Source organism: Amblyomma americanum, chromosome 3 (assembly GCF_052857255.1).
Source record: "Amblyomma americanum isolate KBUSLIRL-KWMA chromosome 3, ASM5285725v1, whole genome shotgun sequence".
Taxonomy (NCBI): domain Eukaryota; kingdom Metazoa; phylum Arthropoda; class Arachnida; order Ixodida; family Ixodidae; genus Amblyomma; species Amblyomma americanum.
The window spans coordinates 222,926,047-222,944,518 of NC_135499.1; the positions used below are offsets into that span (position 1 = coordinate 222,926,047).

An 18,472-nucleotide genomic window follows, 5' to 3' on the forward strand; every position below is an offset into this window, starting at 1 on the left:
TCATACAGATCAACACCTAAGGCCCTGAAAAAAAAAATATAAAATGTTAACTCGCGGCACATTCACAAGCCTGTCCTCACATAGATGGTTTCTTAACTAAAATTTGAAACAAACAAAGAATACACACTGTCGAAAGACTTTGCACACCTATCTCCCTTTTACTTCGCGCAAGCCCATGATGACCACATTACACTTTCGTGAAAAGGTGCACACTGGCGGTGGACTGAAAGATGCATGGTGGACTGCTTCAAGAAATGAAGAAATGACAGAACAAACAAATAATGAAAACAACAGCAGCCCGATGAGAAAGCATATTCTACAGCGCATGTTATGGTAGTTGAAATTAATTGAACAAGGGAAGCAGAAAAGATTCAGCTGACTAGGCCACAGTTTGACAGGCAGACAGCCCTCGTTCCGGTTTTCTCTTTTAAGAACCACCTCCCCACTTCCATCAACCATGCATAACCTAGAATTGACACACACTTGACAAGCTTACTGACTCTCTCAGAGGATCATTATACACATCAATGCACTACAGCAGAAAGGCAAAACAAGCTCTGAAATACAAGCACTACCCCTTTCACTGCAAATTTTTCTACCACTGCTGCACATGAAACAGTGTACAAACAACTGAGCAGTTTTTTTTTTTTTTCCAATTAGCTGAATCTCCTTTGACAGAAACCAAGGAAATCACAGAAGTTTTACATCTCCAGCAACATACTGAAAGCTGTTACATGATATGCTTTAAAATGCCAGTTATATGACCTATTTAATTTGGTAGTTTTTCAAAGGAGAGATTTATGGATGACTTTACGATTTATACAGCTGAACTTCACATAAATTTGGTGACCGGAAAAAAGCTACTCAATTTCTGTTAAGTTGTTGTTGTGTTGGTTTTTATGAAGAAAAGCAAAAAAGGCCATCATTCACCAAAAATGTCTGCCAAATAAAGCGTAAAAAACTTCTATGCCATTCGCTCAAGTTAATGAATTTATATCTTCAAAAGCAAAACCATTCGGTATTGGGTTCTGCAAAGCTTTGCTAGGGTTGCTAAAGGCACCTCAATCACTGAATTTGGCACCTCAGTGCATGTAGACAATCCGAGTACAATGGCTCTCAATTGGCCGCATCCTTTCAAAAATTTCTCGTCCCCTGGCAGTTAACAAAGCCAGTACAGGATGCCATCGAAATTCACACTCAGTGCTGCAATGTGCTCTCTTTTACCAGGAGCCCTTTCCGTAGACAAGGCTTATGCCAAGCCATTCAGAAGCAGCATTTTTACCTTTTCCTGAGGCCAGCAACACCACATGTGTCCAAAATGCTGGAGAATGCTTTTGAGGCTCGAAGGCTTCGAGGGATGGTTGCCACAAGGCACTCTCAACCCTCCACTCTGGTTGCAGAGACAACTGTCTTCTGCCGAATGCCCGAACAGTCTAGACACCCAACCTTTAGGCAAGTTTGCCAGGCTGCAGAAAAGGAGCTAGTACCTCCATCTTCATGGCGATCATGACAACGAGTGGATCGCCTTCCCGAACACTGTCACCTTCGTTGACGCAAAGCTTCTCCACCACGCCAGGCATGGGAGCCACGGCACCCGAGGGACCGGCCCCACCACTGCCAGCCGCGTTCTCCAGGTACGCTGGCTTGGGCACTGACAACTGTTCCACGCCATCCTGTTGAAACCAAAATATGGATGGTTACCTGTTTTGTAACATACAATACTGACCTGCTTTCGGTACCAAGAGAAGAACGACCAACAAAATTTGCTTTCTAGAAAAAACATTTAAGAGAACAGTTAAAGATTTGTGAAGGAAGTCAAAAACATCCAGAAACCATGAATGCTACCGTACATATGGCACTACTTACTTCTACATGCATACAGCCCCGAGTAAGATGCATGATGATTATGGATTCTTATGGCAGAAGGGCATCTATGGCCAAAGAGCGCCATGGCAGAAGGTATTTTCAACTCCTCAAGGTGGGGTCAAAGACCCATTTCCCAAGCATTCACCCTAAATAAGCTGAGCACCAGACCAGAGGAAATCTTGTACCCATTGTATCACCGGTGGGTACCCGGTGGCACTGGGGATTGAACCCCACACCTCCCGCGTGTGAGGCAGATGCTCAACCACTTGGCCACCACTGCGGTCTCCGAGTAAGATGTAGTTCAGGTGTGTTAATGCAACCTCTAGAGCTGTCGAAATACCATCCTCAGTACTAACTTCTCCCAGGAGGTAGCGCCATTTACATGGCAGGGGGGCTGTAAAGGGTTTCACCCTACAGTGGAAAGCAGCGGGGCTGATTTATCCAAGGCATTGGGGTTTAAGGACAGTGAAGGGAAAGTAGATTTTAAGCGGGTAGAAGTAACCAAGCGAAGGTTATCTGATTGGTGGCTAAAATCAAGACAATCAAGAGGGCACATGGTTAAATGGATTGACAAATACCTAGACCATGTCACCAAATTATGGTGAAGACAAAAAGATCTTGTCCCATACTGTAAGAACCCAGTCTTATTGTACCGAAGAAACGCGCATTTATGATTTAGAATTGGCATTGAAAATTGCAAAAAACAACCTGATGCATCATCTGGCGGTGAAACCTTACTGTTATCGGTTTATCCCACCGTGCAACTGTCTTGGTGAAATGTTACTTATAACTTGATAAGTGTGCAGTGTTTTTTTTTTTTTTTTTCAGAGGTGTTTGTTACAGTTTATTATAGTTTACAATCGCTTGAAGTTGGCCTGTATAAATAGAGTATTGCGGTCTAATCACAAAGAGGCCACTCTCAATGAAAACGGAGCTTTTATATGCCAGAGAAGACCAAAAAATGAAATACGAGGTGTTTCCATCACCAGCCGATTTCGCAAGCAATATGTGTGCCTCGACATCCATTTTCAGGCATGCATTCCAGAGGCTACGCTGCACTCCCATTCACTTCAAAATGGTGGCACCCTGTCCTTTTCATGCTCTTCAGCTAAACTTGCCCAGACCCTGCAAGTCTGGCAACTCCGCCTCTAGGTCAACTCCCCAAACCTCAGATGGCCATTTTTGAAAAAGGTTGGCACAGCTCCATTGCGTGAGACAAAGCTTCAATGCACTCTTTCCCTCTAACATTTTCATTTAATGTCCGTGTGTGGCAGAAGTACTCAAAATATCTGTTTCAAAATTATTTGAAGACAATTCCTATTTGCTTCGAAACAAAAAAAAAAAAAACACTATTCATGCATGCCTAAGAAGTGCACAGGGTGGCACTACTCACCACGGAGAAGACGTGCAGGGTGCCTTCATGCAGCACGGTGCGAATCTTGAGGTCAGCGCCTTGCACCTCACACTCGACATGGGCCACACCCCGCTCCACAGAGGCACGGCCCAGAACAGAGAATGTCTCCTCCCCGCAACGCATCAGGTAGGAGCCCCGACCAAGGAATGTCACCAGCACCTGGTGACCTGCATGTGGAGGATCATGCGTTCATGCCCACTTCCCAAGGCCAGAAACTGCTATTGCATCACGGAAGCCTTCTGAAGTGGTTTCTCTCCTTTGTGGCTTCCTCCTGAGCCCACCGCAAGTTTACACTCATTCACGCTAGTTACATTCATCTGTTAATAGTTTACGTCTGCTCTGCGGCTTCCAAGCGCACCACTATGTATCACTACCAGCTATGCCCCTCAGAAGGGTTGCTGCACAACACAGGATAACTGTTATTATTACAATGATGCATCCCCATTCCGAAGATGCATACTGAGGGCAGTGATCATTAGTTTGTGGCACTGGGAGCAGTATTACTGCATTTATTCGTGTACAGGTGGATCCATTTTATTAAAATTGCGCTCTCCAAATTCAGCAGTTAAGTAACACATGAATAATAGCCAAGACAATGCAAAAAGCTACAAAGCCAGGAAAGGAAGGAAGAACAACAGTGATGATTCTCAAGCGGAAAGTCGTGCATTTTAGTTGCCAATGGGTCTTAACACACTGTGGCAGTTGCTGCCACCCACCGTCACAGTGCAAAGGTCTGATACGCTCCTTGTTTTTCAAGAGAGCCACATAAAAGATCCTCAAATAAGCCCAATATGAAGATAAGAAAGGAGCCCCACATCAAGATCACTGTGTCGACTGTGATGCATCATCGCAGAAACGAAACTTCTCTCAGTCACTCAGCCATACAGCGAGTTATGCCTCCCAAACATAGCTGATCATTTTCAGCAGCATTTACTAACCCTTTGTGAGGCATGTGAGGCAAGAATATGAGGCAAAAATTCTAGAAGATATCTACAAGGCTGCACAGCTACCATAGTCCTCAATAACATCAGCGATAAAATTCTAATAAGGAAGGGTGTCAGGCAAGGAGACATGATCTCGCCGTTGCTTATCACTGCCTGTTTATTGGAGGTATTCAGAGGCCTGAATTGGGTACAGTTGGGAATAAGAGTTAATAGAAAATACCTCCATAATCTGTGATTCACAGATGGCATTGCCTTGATAAGGCATGCAAGAAATGAACTGCATAGCATGATCATTGAGTTAGACAGGCAGAGCAGAACGGCGCAGCATGCAGGAAACTAAAGTAATGTTCAACAGCCTCGGAAAAGGACCAGTAGTTTACAATTTGTAGCAAGGTGCTGGAAGTGGTAAGGGAATACGTCTACTTAGGGTAGGTAGTGACTGCAGATCCTGATCTCGAGGGTGAAATAACTAGAAGAATAAAACTGGGGTGGAGCGCATTTGGCAGGTTCTCTCAGATCATGAATGGCAGTTTACCAATACCTCTCAAGAGAAAAGTATATAGTAACAGCTGTACCTTATCGGTACTCACCTATGAGGCAGAAACATGGCAGATAACAAAAAGGGTACAACTTACGTTGACACAGTGAGCTATGAAAAGCAAAATGATAGGTGAACATCAAGAGACAGGAAGAGGGCAGATTGGGTGAGGGAACAAATGCGGGTTAATGACATCCAAGTCAAAATCAAGAGGAAGAAATGGGCTTGGGCAGGGCATGTAATATGAAGGCAAGATAACCTTAAGATGGTCCTTAAGGGTAATGGACTGGATTCCAAGAGAAGGCAAGCGTAGCAGGCAGCTGCAGAAAGTTAGTTGGGCAGATGAGATTAAGAAGTTTGCATGGATAGGGTGGCCGGAGCTGGCACGGGACAGGGTTCATCAGAAAGATATGGGAGAGGCCTTTGCCCTGCAGGGCACATACAGTCAGGCTGATGTTGATGATATGAGGCATGAAAGTTTATCCTGTCTCCCATGCAAAAAAAATGGCAAGATTGCACTCAGAATGACTCGAGAAATTAAATGACATCTCTTTCAAGCCATTTTAACCACCGTTTTTATAGAAAAGGTGGTACACATCTGTTACTTTGTAATGAGGCCTCAAATATTGTACGTAATCGCACCACCATTCTTTTAATGTATAAAGAATTTGCATTAAAACTGAAAACTGCTTCAAGAACTATTATGAGGGAGTTGACTAGTGAAGGTGTTTCAAAAGTTCAAAAATATTTCAAAAATTTTTTTTTTCACCAAAATTTGCTGCGTCAAACTACAAACTTAGGCTTGTAAAAGCACACAGAACACCAAGGATGTCAATTAGCGAAAGAAGAACACGCTGAATTGTTTGATAGCTTCGTAGTTTTCAGCATGCAAGAATATGGTACACGCGACCACTGCTGCCTGTCTGTCGCCACTTGAAGCAAGTGGGACACGTGTCCTGCTATCACGAGATGTTCAGAAAGCTATCATCTCATGCACGGAGAAAAATTGAGCGACAGCATGCTGGTGATGTCACTGAAAAGATTATCAGAATCTGGGGACAGCAGCGGCAGCTGCACTGGTGATGGATTTGTAACGGCACCCAGCTTTGGTGTGCGGTGTGCTCCGCCAGGTACTTCAGTTGGCAGCTCAGAGTTTTAGCTGGTAGACTAATACAACATTCAAAAATCTTTTAATGCACGAGTATTTACAGTGACCCTTCCCCGCATTTAGCCTAATTCACATTTGACCTAACCATGCTAAATGGTCCGCCATTTTTCTTTCTTTTCCAATTTCCGAAGTTAGGGGTTTGACCGATATGACCTATTGGCAACTATGTGAGTAAATACAACCTCTGTCCGTAAAGTTTCGAGACTGATTTATTTTCTTCTCTAGAAATGATTCCCCATAACAGATGCTGGTGCGTATCTGTAGCGCCATCTTTTCGGGCTAACCTGAGCTATTTATGTTAATTGCTGTGGCAGCCGCTAGACGGCACTACATGTAGAAAATACGTTGTCCCTAGTCTGCGCGTTCTACTGCGAGTGAATGTGGAGAGATAGACTTCCACCTCGAACAGCGTGTAAACATAAAATTCTGCGTGAAGCTTGGAAAGACAGCCACACAGACGCATGACCTCCTTCGTGACGCTTACGGCAACCAGACATTATCGCGGGCGTGAGTTTTCGAGTTGCACAAGAGGTTCGTTTCAGAAAGAACGTCGGTGGAAGACGACACAATGCATGGGCGCCCTTCAACCTCACGGAATGAAAACAACGCGGCTCGGATCAGAGAAATCTTACAGCAAGACCGCACCATTACAGTCCGCATGCTATCAGATGATCTCGACATTAGTAAGATATCATGCCACCAAATTTTGCATGAGAACTTGGGGAAACGAAAGCTGAATGCCAGACTTGTGTCGCACTCCCTCACACAGGACCAGAAGGACACATGGGAATCAGCAAGCGCTGATTTGCTCTCCGAGACAGAGAAGAATGCTGCATTCGTCGACAGCATCACTGCTGAAGACGAAACATGGTGTTTTCAATACGATCCTCAAAAAAGAGGCAGAGCGTCGAATGGCGGTCCACAAGCTATCCGGCGTCGAGAAAGGTGCGGCGACAGAAGACCAAAACAATGACAGTTCTGATACTTTTTTTCGATGCCAAAGGTGTCATACGCCACGAGCTCGTCCTACAAGGGCAGACGGTGAATCAGGAGTTTTATAGCCGTGTGCTCCAACACATGCGTGATGCACTGCGGCGCCATTGCCCTGACTTATGGGTATCTGGACAATGGAGCCTTCTCCACAATAACGCAAGGCTGCACACTGCTTTCAGCGTCACAAAATTTCTCGCCAAGCACAGCATTACCGCGATGAGCATTCATGTGAAGAGAGCCCTAAAAGGTCGCTGGATGGGGAGCGTGGAGGCCATTCAAGACGCCACGACAAAGGAGCTGACAGCCCTGCCAAAAGAGGCGTTTTTCAACTATTTCCAAGACCTCAAGAAGCATTGGAAGCTGTGTATAGACTGCAAGGAAGACTATTTCGAAGGGGTGTTGCGCAAATGATTTCAATGTGAAACACATTTTTTTTAATGGACTCAGTCTCGGAACTTTACGGACAAAGGTTGTATAGTACTTCATGCCACTAGTATTCAACCTTCTTTTTTTTCTTTACACCTTTCATTCAACTGCTGTCGCACTGCCTAAACAGAGTGCTACATGTGCGGGCCCTTGCAAGCCCAGTTGTGTATCCAAGCGGAGCACTGGACAAGGAAATTATGATTATTAGCGCACCTGAGACGCCCACTAACAGTCAACTGTGACCACACACATCTGATGTGCATTATCATCTCTCAGATGATGAGCATGCACTCAATGTCTAGGAGCAGCCCAGGAAGATGACAACGTTAGACAAACCAGGTGAACCCAAGTCATAGCCTCCTTGAAAGCAGGTTTTCCCACAACGTGACTGCTTCAACAAGCGCCAGCTGTTGCTGCCGGAGATTAAATCCATAATGCTTGGGTCAGGGGCATAACAAGTCAAGTGCTGCTTCACCATGGCAGATGGCTGCATACTGTAGCAACAAGTGCGACATGCTACTATTATGTTTCCATCACACCAGACACGATTCCATCCAACAATCAACTATGCTAATATTATGTTGGCAAAAGAACAAGGCACAGCATTTCCTTATCAGCAATTGTAACAACATGCTCAGGCTGTGGTTACAAGGCAAGGTGTAGCAGTGGGTCTCAGATTAACTTTCTTGAATGTGCATCCCAATTTCAGTACTTGCATGTACTGGGATGTCACCTTGCTGCACTGCAATGTGGCTGCACCACAGAAAGGTGGGGCGAACTTACTCTTGTCTCTGCATTTCAGCACGAAGTTTCGCTTGCAACTGTTGTTCACACGGAAGGGAACTACAAAGTCCAGCCAGGGAAAGCTCTCTGAAAAGAGAAGTAGCCACTTGTTAGTGCAATGCCGTATCTTAGGCTAAAAATTCCTCCCCATCCACCCCCTCGCATAACTTAGCAGACCAGTGGGTACTTGTACCAAAACAACTCTGTGCTGCTACTGACAGCACAAAAATGGTAATGCTCCTTGACTTACTACTCCCCCTACAGGCTAGTGCTGGGGACAAGTATATAAAAATATTGGCCTATTCTTGTATATCTTTCCTTATGACGACACTAGCATGGACAAAACCCATGGCTTTGACCGCAATTTATATTTAAAGAATTCCAGGTTGCACTGTGCTGAGTTAAAATGTTGTGGCTCTCCAAGTAGTCCGACTGCATGGCCTAGAGTTGATATTGTTGTGCCATTTCATCATCTCATCAGCACAGTCAGCGTGTCTCATTCTTCAGCTTGCCACCAGGTAACATTATATCCAGTTGAGCCCGGATATAGCGAACCCGGATATTTCGAATTGATGGCATATCGAACACACAGACTGAAAATCCTGCTTAAAAGTATAGGAAAGTCACACTGTATATCGAACTCCAATACCACCGCTCATTCAATATATCGAACGGCACGAACGGCACGCCGCACCCCTGCGAGTAATGCCTTTTTTAATGGTGCTGTCTGATCACTTTTCGCGTGCAGAGACGGATCAGCTGCAAGGTCTTGGGCACCCGATGGCGGCACCCATGGGATGAGGTAGGGTGTGCTTGAGGGTGGACTTCAGTCTCTTGTACTCATTTTCCACACCATATAGCTATCATGCAGTGAAGTCAACCTAACTAATGCCTATCGGCGGCCACTGCCTGGTGTGTTTTGCACACTTCACTGACGAAGGCATTGTGGAAACCAGCTATACTTTAATTTTAATGCGATTATTCTGTTTGTAGTGTACTGGTGACAGAATCAGACACCTTATGATAGGTAGTGCGTAGTTCGAAAGTATTGTACGCTTCAGTTTTGATACAAAGTAGGTTAGGCATGGCAACGGGCGGAGCGCTGTCACCACGCCGGCGGGCGGCAAGTCACTGCAAGAAGCATGTCGCTAGCATGAGTGCAATGTATTCTTGTTTGTAGGTTACAGATAGGCTTAGGTATTGCCATTTTTTATATATTTAATTATCGATATATCGAGCTGTTTCATGATCCCCGTGGAGTTCGACATATCTCTGTTTGACTTACTACAAATCTCGATTAGAAGTGAGCTTAACACATAGAGCAATTTTCATTACCTATTTCTGCTGGAAGAACCTCTGGACGCTTATATTTTTTTCTTTTGCAACTTGTCACTGTTTCTTGCATGGTATAATCATGTTTTCTGGTCATCTCTTTCAATATTTATTGAAAGGCATGCTGCTATTATGCTGTCAGTGGCACAGCCGATCACTGCTGCTGGCACAAGTGGATGCTGGTATCTGTTATCACCAGTTTTATTTTATTCATAGTATGTATTTTTAAAGCCATCTTCGTGCGCTCAACTGTAGTCTTAAAAAAATCTATGCATCCTGGTTAATGTCACGCTGATAGTTGCCATAGCACATTTCCTAGGTGGTGCTGCAGTTGTGTCCATAGAGTTGCATAGAGTTACTATTGTAACTTAATATCGTGTCCCTGACATCAAGATTTGCAGACTTCATCAAACCAATGAGAAAATAAAACTACCATTTGAAAAAATCAGGTTTTCAATTGTTCTGCTGTGTTTCTGAGGGCCACAGCCTGGTGTTCGTTAATATAGGCAAGAAGTTTTTGATTGACGCAATAAAATGTAGTCGATAAAAGTCAGTAAAGTGCCTCTTTAGAAACTCCTTGAGCACCCAGAATGACAGCAGCATCTGCTGGGCAGAAAATCTACTCTCACAAGTTACTCGGATGCTAGCTTTTGCAACATGGAAGTTGGACCAAAGTGCACTTCACAGCTAGCATTCATCAGAAAGGCTAAAAAGGATCAAAGTACAGCACAGGAAGTGTCTACACCCAAGCAGGGCACTGACCTCGTGATTGGGTACCCAGTGTCTCGGCCCTCTCATGCGCCAGCAGGGAAAGGACGGCTGCACAGACAAGGGGCTGGCTGGCACTGGGGCGCTGGAAGAGCTCGTCGTGGTGGGCAGGGATAAACCCTGTGTGGACATTGCCCTGGAAGAAGGCTGGGTGCGCTGCCAGTCGCATCAGGAAAGACACGTTGTTGGGCAACCCCACCAGGGTGTACTGTGACAGTGACTGGTGCAGGCGCCGCAATGCCGTCGAGCGGTCGGGGCCCCACACTGCCAGCTTGGCAATCATGGGGTCATAGTGCACAGACACTTCGTCCCCTGCAGCAGAATCAAGTCATGCCCACTGAAACTGCGCCACACCAAGGCTGACAGTGGGAATTCATTAGCTCTTAACCACGCTAGGAATACACTACTTTTCCCACCAACGAAAGGCAAGGTAATTAGCAAGTTGGTTAAGACAGCTAAGGCAGTGGAGCAATTCTTAACGACTTTGTACAGTAGCCAAAATGATCATGTGCTAATGACAGTGGCAGTGGTGCCAAGGAAATAGATATTTTGGGCACAAAGAATAAAGTTTGGAAAGCATGACAAGTGACGTAAACAGAAAAAGCGATTGGTGAGGAGGTGAGGAGACCCGCTAAAAGACACTGAAGACGGATGCTGAGGTGCTAGAAACACTTGCCGCGTTTAAATTCAGTGCTTCATTATCTTGAGCATAACAAAAGCCCGGAAGAATGCTAACAAGATGTTAATCTGTAAGAAAGAAGTTAAAGGCATAAAAAATTATAGACCAGTCAGTTTCCTGTCCACTGCTTACAAGGTACTGACTAAAGGAAACGCTAAATTAAGAGCACATTAGACTTCAATCACATATAAAGACTGGTTTTTGGAAAAGCTACCTGACAAAAGACCACATTCACGCCACCAAATGAGCCATACAGAAATGCGAAGAATACAACCAGCCCCTATACCAGGTGTCCCAACTGTATGCAACTAAGTTTTAACAAAACACGGAGTGTCCTAGGCAAATGACACCAACTGAGTACTGTTGGGAGTCTTGATGCCTAGTCTGCAGTATTTTTTTTTTTGTTCTGCAAAGTTAGTCAATAAATACTATACTCCATTTCATACATCAGGTGCAACGCTGTGAAAGGTACAAAAAAAATGCGCATGAAAAAATAAAGGGAGCTGTGTTACTCCGCGCTTGTTCTGTGGCTGAGTGGTATAAGGCACAAGAAAGCAACGGCGTGTCATCAGCAGTAAGAGTGCATTTAATCAAACTGATGACAAATGTGTCATGTAATAAGCCTGCAGGCAAAGACTTTACTATGTTTAGTTCACCACAAGGAGTGCCTACTTTTTGGTCGCGGAAGTAGGCAGAGCACCAGCTGAACACCATATCAAACTGATGGATGTGTCGCTGGTGTTTTCTCCCCCCCCCCCCCATTTTTCCTGCTGCTTTGATGCCATTTCCTTCCCTTGCCATTTGCAGTTCGTGTGGTCCTCACACACGACAGTGCTGCTTATGATGGGTGTGATGCGCTATCACTGTAGCTCCATCGCATCGCACCGTGAAAGACGCAGGAAGCCCTTAGGATTCTGCAGCAGTTCTGATTCGATGCTCCCAACAGTATGCATGCAACAAAGCACTGATGGGAATGTGAAAAGCAGTCACTGCCGTGCTATTCTCATCCTAAAATCAGAAAACCATTGCCCAGTCTCTCACCAAATAAATTTGCCGAGCTGCCAGCAATTCTTGATAGTTTTTTTCAGTAATTCGAACTTTCGTATAATGCAAATGTTTTTACTGGCCCCTTGATGTATGAATTAACAAGATTTTACTGCTGTACCATTGCTCACCTATGGAGCAGAGGCATGGAGGTTAATGAAAGGGCATGAAACTGAACTAAGGGCAACTCAGTGAGCTACAGAAAAATGACGGCAGACCTAACATCAAGAGACAGACAAGGAGCAGAGCTGGTCAGGGAACACATGCGAGTTTATGATATCCAAGATGAAACAAAGAGAAATAAAGGAATGGAAATGGGGCACGTAGTGTGGACAACAGATAACCAGTGATCCCTCAGGGTGATAGAGTGGACTCCAAGAAGAGGTGGAACCAGGAAGAAACAGCAGAGCCAAGTGGGTGGATGAAATTAGGAAGTTTGTGGGAATAAGGTAACCGAAGCTGGATCAGAACAGCTGGTGATGATGGTGATGATTCTTGAGCCCTTCTGAAACACTTCCCCAATAGTTGACGCTATGCACGAAGCAAGAGCCACAGATTCTGTTGTTGGCATCTGCAGTTGGCACTGGAAAGGAAAGCATGGAAACAGCGGACCAGTCTCAGTCTGTGAAGGTTAAACTTTTTGGGTGCAAATATCACATGACATCAAAAGCAGGCCTACCTTCGCGGACACCAGTGTCGATGCGAACCTGCTCAGATGGAGTGGGCGTCCGCAGGAACGCCAGGGAGCCGGCCCCCGGCATGAAGTTGTTGTCAGGGTCCTCAGCATAGATACGTGCCTCAAAGGCGTGCCCTCGCACCTGCAATTGCTCCTGGCGCAGAGGCAGAGGCTCGCCTTGCGCCACCTGCACATCCCAAAGGGTCCACATGGGACAGGCATCTTGGAATCTCAGCGCAAACTCTACCTGTGCACCAGGGCAGTGTGGAAAATCATGGTCACTAATCCCAATATAATAATTTGTTCCACACAAAGTACACACCCAAGATGACGTTTGCTGGCAACACTTTCACACTGTTCGCTGAGCATGCATGCAAAGCAGGACACACAACTTTGACAGCTGCCTCATACCACAAAGAATGGCAGTGCAGTACAGTGCAATCCTAGGATCTGTAGAAGGTAACATGGTGTAGTAGCAAGACGATGTTGCACATCGCAACTTTCCTGGTCTTCAATTCCAGTGATGCATAAAATAACAGCCACCACCTTCCGGCAAAGAAGCGAAAGCCGATATCTTTGTAGATGCTGCACCTTCCTGTAGCGGGTTTAACACATCAGAAACAGCGACGAGGGCACTACCTTTGCAGTGTAAATGATTTCCTCAGATGTAACTTCATGCTGCTGCCTACACTCCATACACGCATGAAAGCAGATCAAAGAAAACACAGGTTGAAGATGCATTCGGAGTTTCAAAAGCTGCTTTTGGCACTTGTTCCAGCTGTGCTTTTATGCAGGTAAAAACACTATAAACCTTGACACTGTAAAACATAATCATCATAACTAAACCAACCATATTAACATGTATACAATGCAACCACGAATGTAACAAGAGGGGGAGTTTCAGACCTCACAACAATGAATATATATATATATATATATATATAGTATAATTTTACAATTAGAAGGTGATTACAGCATGTTCAAGCCAACTACAGCAAAGGTGCTAAGGCCTTTAAAGAAAACAGAGACTGATATACTGACATTATCTGAGGAGCAATGCTTCAGAAATACATGTGACATCACTAACTGCAGCAAAGCCTCTGAAGCATTAATGTACGAGCGCTCCCAAGCAGCAGCTACCACTGACATTGCTATGCCACAGCTGGCAAGCGTTTCGTGTTGCCTGCTCCCGGTGCCCATTCACCCTTCTGTATTTTCCCTACTTCACTCAACTCTTTCAGTGCCTTCTTTCTCATCAGCCCGCGCCGCCTTCTTTCCTCGTTTCTAGCATATCCTCTTCTTTCTTCATGTACACCCGCTGGTACACTGCGTGGTCCCCAACAGCATTGAAAAGTTGGCTTCACCTAGCAACTTGTGAGGCTAGTAGTGAAGGCTGATCTAGCTATCTTCTGGAGCAGCGGAGAAAAAAAATGCGTCACAATCCTAACTTCGTTTTGAATATAACGTGAGGTGCATTCTAAAACCAATGAGACGAGGAAAAAAAGCTCGCATTAGATTCATGTAGATACGGTGTGCCCGTGAGAGGCTTTCAATCAATGACCACGAAAAGTGCACATGAGGGACACGTAATGTACAGTGCAGCTTACTTTGCATGCTGAAGATGCCTGCCCTAAATATGGCCCTTTGTGCTAAAGCATCCATTGGAACATTGCTCTTATGAGCTAATATGGCTGATCAAGGCCCACTCGTGCCAACATTCCACCTACACCCCAGCATCCTCAGTATTGCACCCCCTTTGGGCTTTTTCTTTTCTCATTGCTATCACAGGATTTCACAGTTCTTCACTGTGGGCATTTACAGCATGTGACATGAAATATAGGCTTTATGCTCTTATACATATGCTCTTTCACACAATGCCTTTAGCATGCTTTTCAGTGACTGTTTCAATAAGAGACATTGGCAACAAAAATCTATTTCCATGATGCTTAATAGTGTAAACACAAAGTGGATTATTAGTACATAAAAGATAAAGGCGCAAAAACGCAAGCAGACACACTCCTCCACCTTGGTTTGCATTTTTTTTTCATTCACCGCCATCACTACCAATGTTATGACTAATCATGTCTCCAGGCAAGCCAAACATGCAGGAATGGCATTCAAGGAAACTGCAGTAAGGCTTTCAAGATGAAAGCACATATCCAAGTGCACACCAAAGACTGAAGTGAAAAAAAACTGACCGAGGATTACAGTACTCCCTAATGTGAAATTTGAGCGCAGCTTGACTTTGCAACATATTGAGGCAGAAAACATGAATGACACTTAAGCTACCCTGGCAATTGCTTAGCCTGCACCAACCAGAGCTTTGAAACTGAGACCGGTGCCCAATGCCTTGCAAGAGCAGCACAACCTGCAGCCTGGCTGCTGCAGTATTTTCAGTTCTCAAGAAAGAATCCATACTTTTTTCACACTTGTGACTTTTTCTGCACAAGGTCTGCTTCATAGCTGCACAGAACAAGAATGCAAAGCTACTCAGACTGTGCGGCAGTCAGGCAGTCATAAGAGCAAGACTGAAGCCAAAGTAGGCCACATAAGGTAACACTCTTAGGGGGACTCCTTTTCTTATTTTCACGTTCTCTGTGCTTTATACTTTATTGCTCAGACCTCACAAAGCCACTAGCTGCTTCACTGAACCGTACTCGGTGTAGTATTCCTGGTAGCTTGTGACACTCGGCCAATCAATTTTCTGGTTCCAAAATCCTCATTCCCATAGTGTAGAAAGCTGCACGGTGGGTCACCACCACCACAGATACACACTGTACAAGCTTTTTTGTTTTTCTTGAAAGAACTTGGTTTTAGGCAAGACCCTTCACAGTCCCCCTATGTCACCTACAAGGTCATCAACTAGACTGCATAGCTTTAACGGCATAGACTACAATGACAGTATTCAACAGGTGAGATTCACGTTCCACACTTTACACAACTACCCCACAGTCGTGCACTGGCAAACGAGAGCAACCGAGTGGATAAACAAGACAGAGCTCCACCTGCCCAGCACAAAGTGTCGCTGGAACACGTTGGCAAAATGCACGTGGCCCACCTTGATCTGCCACTCAACAAGGTCGGTGCCGGTGATCATCTCGGTGATGGGGTGCTCCACCTGGAGCCGCGTGTTCATCTCCATGAAGTAGAAGCGCTGCTCCGAGTCCATGATGAACTCCACAGTGCCAGCACCCACATAGTTCACGGCCTGTGCTGCCCGCACAGCCGCTTCACCCAGAAGACGACGGGTCTCCTCCGTCACACCGGGCTGCACCGTACAGATTGCAGTGACATCAGACAACACCAAGTGCACTTTGCAGACAAGGGGGAAAAACAGGGGGCAGGCAGGCCAAGCAGAACAGAGCATCAATAAAGAAACTGCGTCTTTTCACGGAAAGCTGAGATACCTCCTGTGGCAAATTAAAATTAATCCACCGCACTGAAGGCACTGTGAATCATCACTTTGCAATTAAGACAGCGAATTAAAAGCTACAGAAATGTCAGCAATGGAAGAGAACTTTTCCACTGCTTTCAGCACATGCCCCACCACATGCAATGGCACCTCTCGGCATCCCAGGGCATGTGACTAAGTAAATGTTCCTTTACTAGTGTATCGAGGGGCTTCCTGTAAAGGCCCTCACCTCTTGCCTTCTCTTGCAACAAGAAAGATGGCAGTAGCGGCTTCCTAAATATTTTTTTTCAACTACGATGAGAACTTTGCAGTTCATAATAGGGCTGCCATATATTTTATTGTCAGGATGTTTATTTTATTTTATTCTGTCACAGCAATCCATACACATTCATAACAAAAGGACACTGTGAGCATAGCCTCCATGAAGCAAAAAGCTACACAGAAAAATCATGCCAAGGCTTGCTTTGCATACTTAGCTCAAACTGACTTGTATAGTTGCAAAATACTTTGTACAGCTCTAGATGGCTGCCACTGTTTCATTCTGAGAGTCTTGACAGCTAAATGCTGGCAAATTATTAGTCACTTGACAAACGCGCATATTATATTCCAAACCTGGATCAATTCACAATTCATCGAATAATTCAGCTTAAAGGGACACTGAGGAGAACTCTATCAAATTTTTTTGTTAGCAAAATCTGATAGTTCGGCATTTCAAGGCTTTGTTGCCGCTTGTCCGGGAGCGAAAGATGCATTTATTTAAAAGAAATTTCAATTTGAAGTTGAAAAAGTTTTTCCCGCCACTCCGATTCAAACTCCAGAACTCTTATGACGTCACGGAGAACTCTTATGATGTCATAGGACGGAGTGACGTGAAACGTGACGTAAACGCAGACTCCGTGATTTCTGGTAGCTAGCGGTGTGGTCTAGCAGCTGCCGAAATGAAGGCTACCGCCGCCGCACGCTGAAGGCGTCTATCGGGGGTCGCTACCGTCACTTCGTTTACGTTTGCACCGGCGTCTTGCCAGTGTTACGATGGATCCCGTTCCCGAACCCGACGACGTAGTTCTCGCAAAAACTCCGGCCTGCATTTCAGCAACCTCAGCCCCACAGAGCGTATGATGCTATTGAAGGAGCACGGTTAGGTTAGGCGCTGGCAGGTCGTTTCCCCCTTCCGCCGTGAGCAGCCGTTGCAAACTAAATATCATAACCCCAGTGCGGGGAGTCGCGAGGGGCCAGGACAAGGTCGGAGTGCTGCGCCCATCGGAGGCTGGCCGGGGCTTTGAGGCCAACGGATTGTGATTCCTTGAATGGCGCGGTTGCACGGTGCAGCAGGCGGCGTCGAGGTCTCCCACGGTTGCAAGGGTCAAGTTATTTATTTATTTTTTTGCCACAAAAAACGGATGGGTGCTCAAGGGCGGTCGCGTTTAACGTTGGCGGCTTGAAACTAAAGCTGACGCACGACGCTTTAACGGCTTCCGCTAGGTCCAACGGGTCCACTGGATCGGGCTCTATCGCCCACTTGCATGTACCTTCAGTTGTGTACTGTGAATGGATTAAATTAGCCGAGAGCTCGAAAAGAACAGCTCCACCCAACTGCCGAAGCTATTGAATTACGTCACAACGCGCACCTCGCCGCGGAGCCGAATCAGTCTGGCCGGGCCAACGGCGGCTGGCGCACTCGGCGCGAAATAGAGACGTGCTCCAAGTCTCCGCCAGTGCGGTCAGACCGTGGTGGTCATCGACCGTGGCGATCATCTGACCAGCCTTAACAGGCTCCTTCAAAGGTTAACTAGCACTTGAAGCGGCACTTGGAGTTCCTCTGTTGTTCGGCGCTTGTGTATCGAGGCGCGTCAAAAACAAAACCACGGGGCACGCAAAGCTCATAGACGCGAAGCACCATAACAAATCAAAACTCACCTGGCCGCCTGTGGCGCCGCCAAGCATCGGTTTTCTTTGCTTCCAACATTCAGGTTGTCTTTTGTCTGCCTTCCTTGTATGATAAAAGTGCACTATCAGTTTTAAAACAGAACTTACTTCAATATTGAACCGCGCAACCTTCCTTTGTCAGCCTCAGAGATTCGCGGCCCCATATAGGAAGAAAAATTCCTCCAAGGTGGCGTCTCTTGTCCTATGACGTCACCACGCTTGTACTTGCGAAATTGGCCTGTGGCGGTGATACCTGTATTTTGGTTCTTGCTATTTTCTACCTTACAAGAGCTTTGTTTTCAGTGAGAGCGGCATTTTTGTGATCAGGAGCTGGTATTCTATCGATACAAGCCAACTTCAATTTCTCCTCAGTGTCCCTTTTAACTCTGAAATATCTACATTGAGGCCCTACCATTTCGTGCCCCGTCTGGGCAAAGAACAAATACACCTTTCTAGGTTTAAGCAAAGATTACATGTTTGCGTGTGCATGCATTTACTGCAAC

General features: G+C 45.6%; 1 protein-coding gene across 5 annotated transcripts in view; it reads right to left on the reverse strand.

The window, feature by feature from the left end:
- Mccc1 (Methylcrotonoyl-CoA carboxylase 1) overlaps positions 1-18,472 on the reverse strand; it is a 39,081-nt gene that overhangs the window by 5,506 nt on the left and 15,103 nt on the right. For all 5 annotated transcript variants that reach the window (XM_077660173.1, XM_077660172.1, XM_077660174.1 and 2 more), the window contains exons 8-13: positions 15,690-15,899; positions 12,635-12,818; positions 10,227-10,544; positions 8,133-8,219; positions 3,260-3,447; positions 1,488-1,673 (exon numbers count right to left, since the gene is read on the reverse strand). In XM_077660173.1, coding sequence (XP_077516299.1) covers positions 1,488-1,673; positions 3,260-3,447; positions 8,133-8,219; positions 10,227-10,544; positions 12,635-12,818; positions 15,690-15,899 — 1,173 coding nt within the window. The remainder of the gene's footprint in view (positions 1-1,487; positions 1,674-3,259; positions 3,448-8,132; positions 8,220-10,226; positions 10,545-12,634; positions 12,819-15,689; positions 15,900-18,472) is intronic.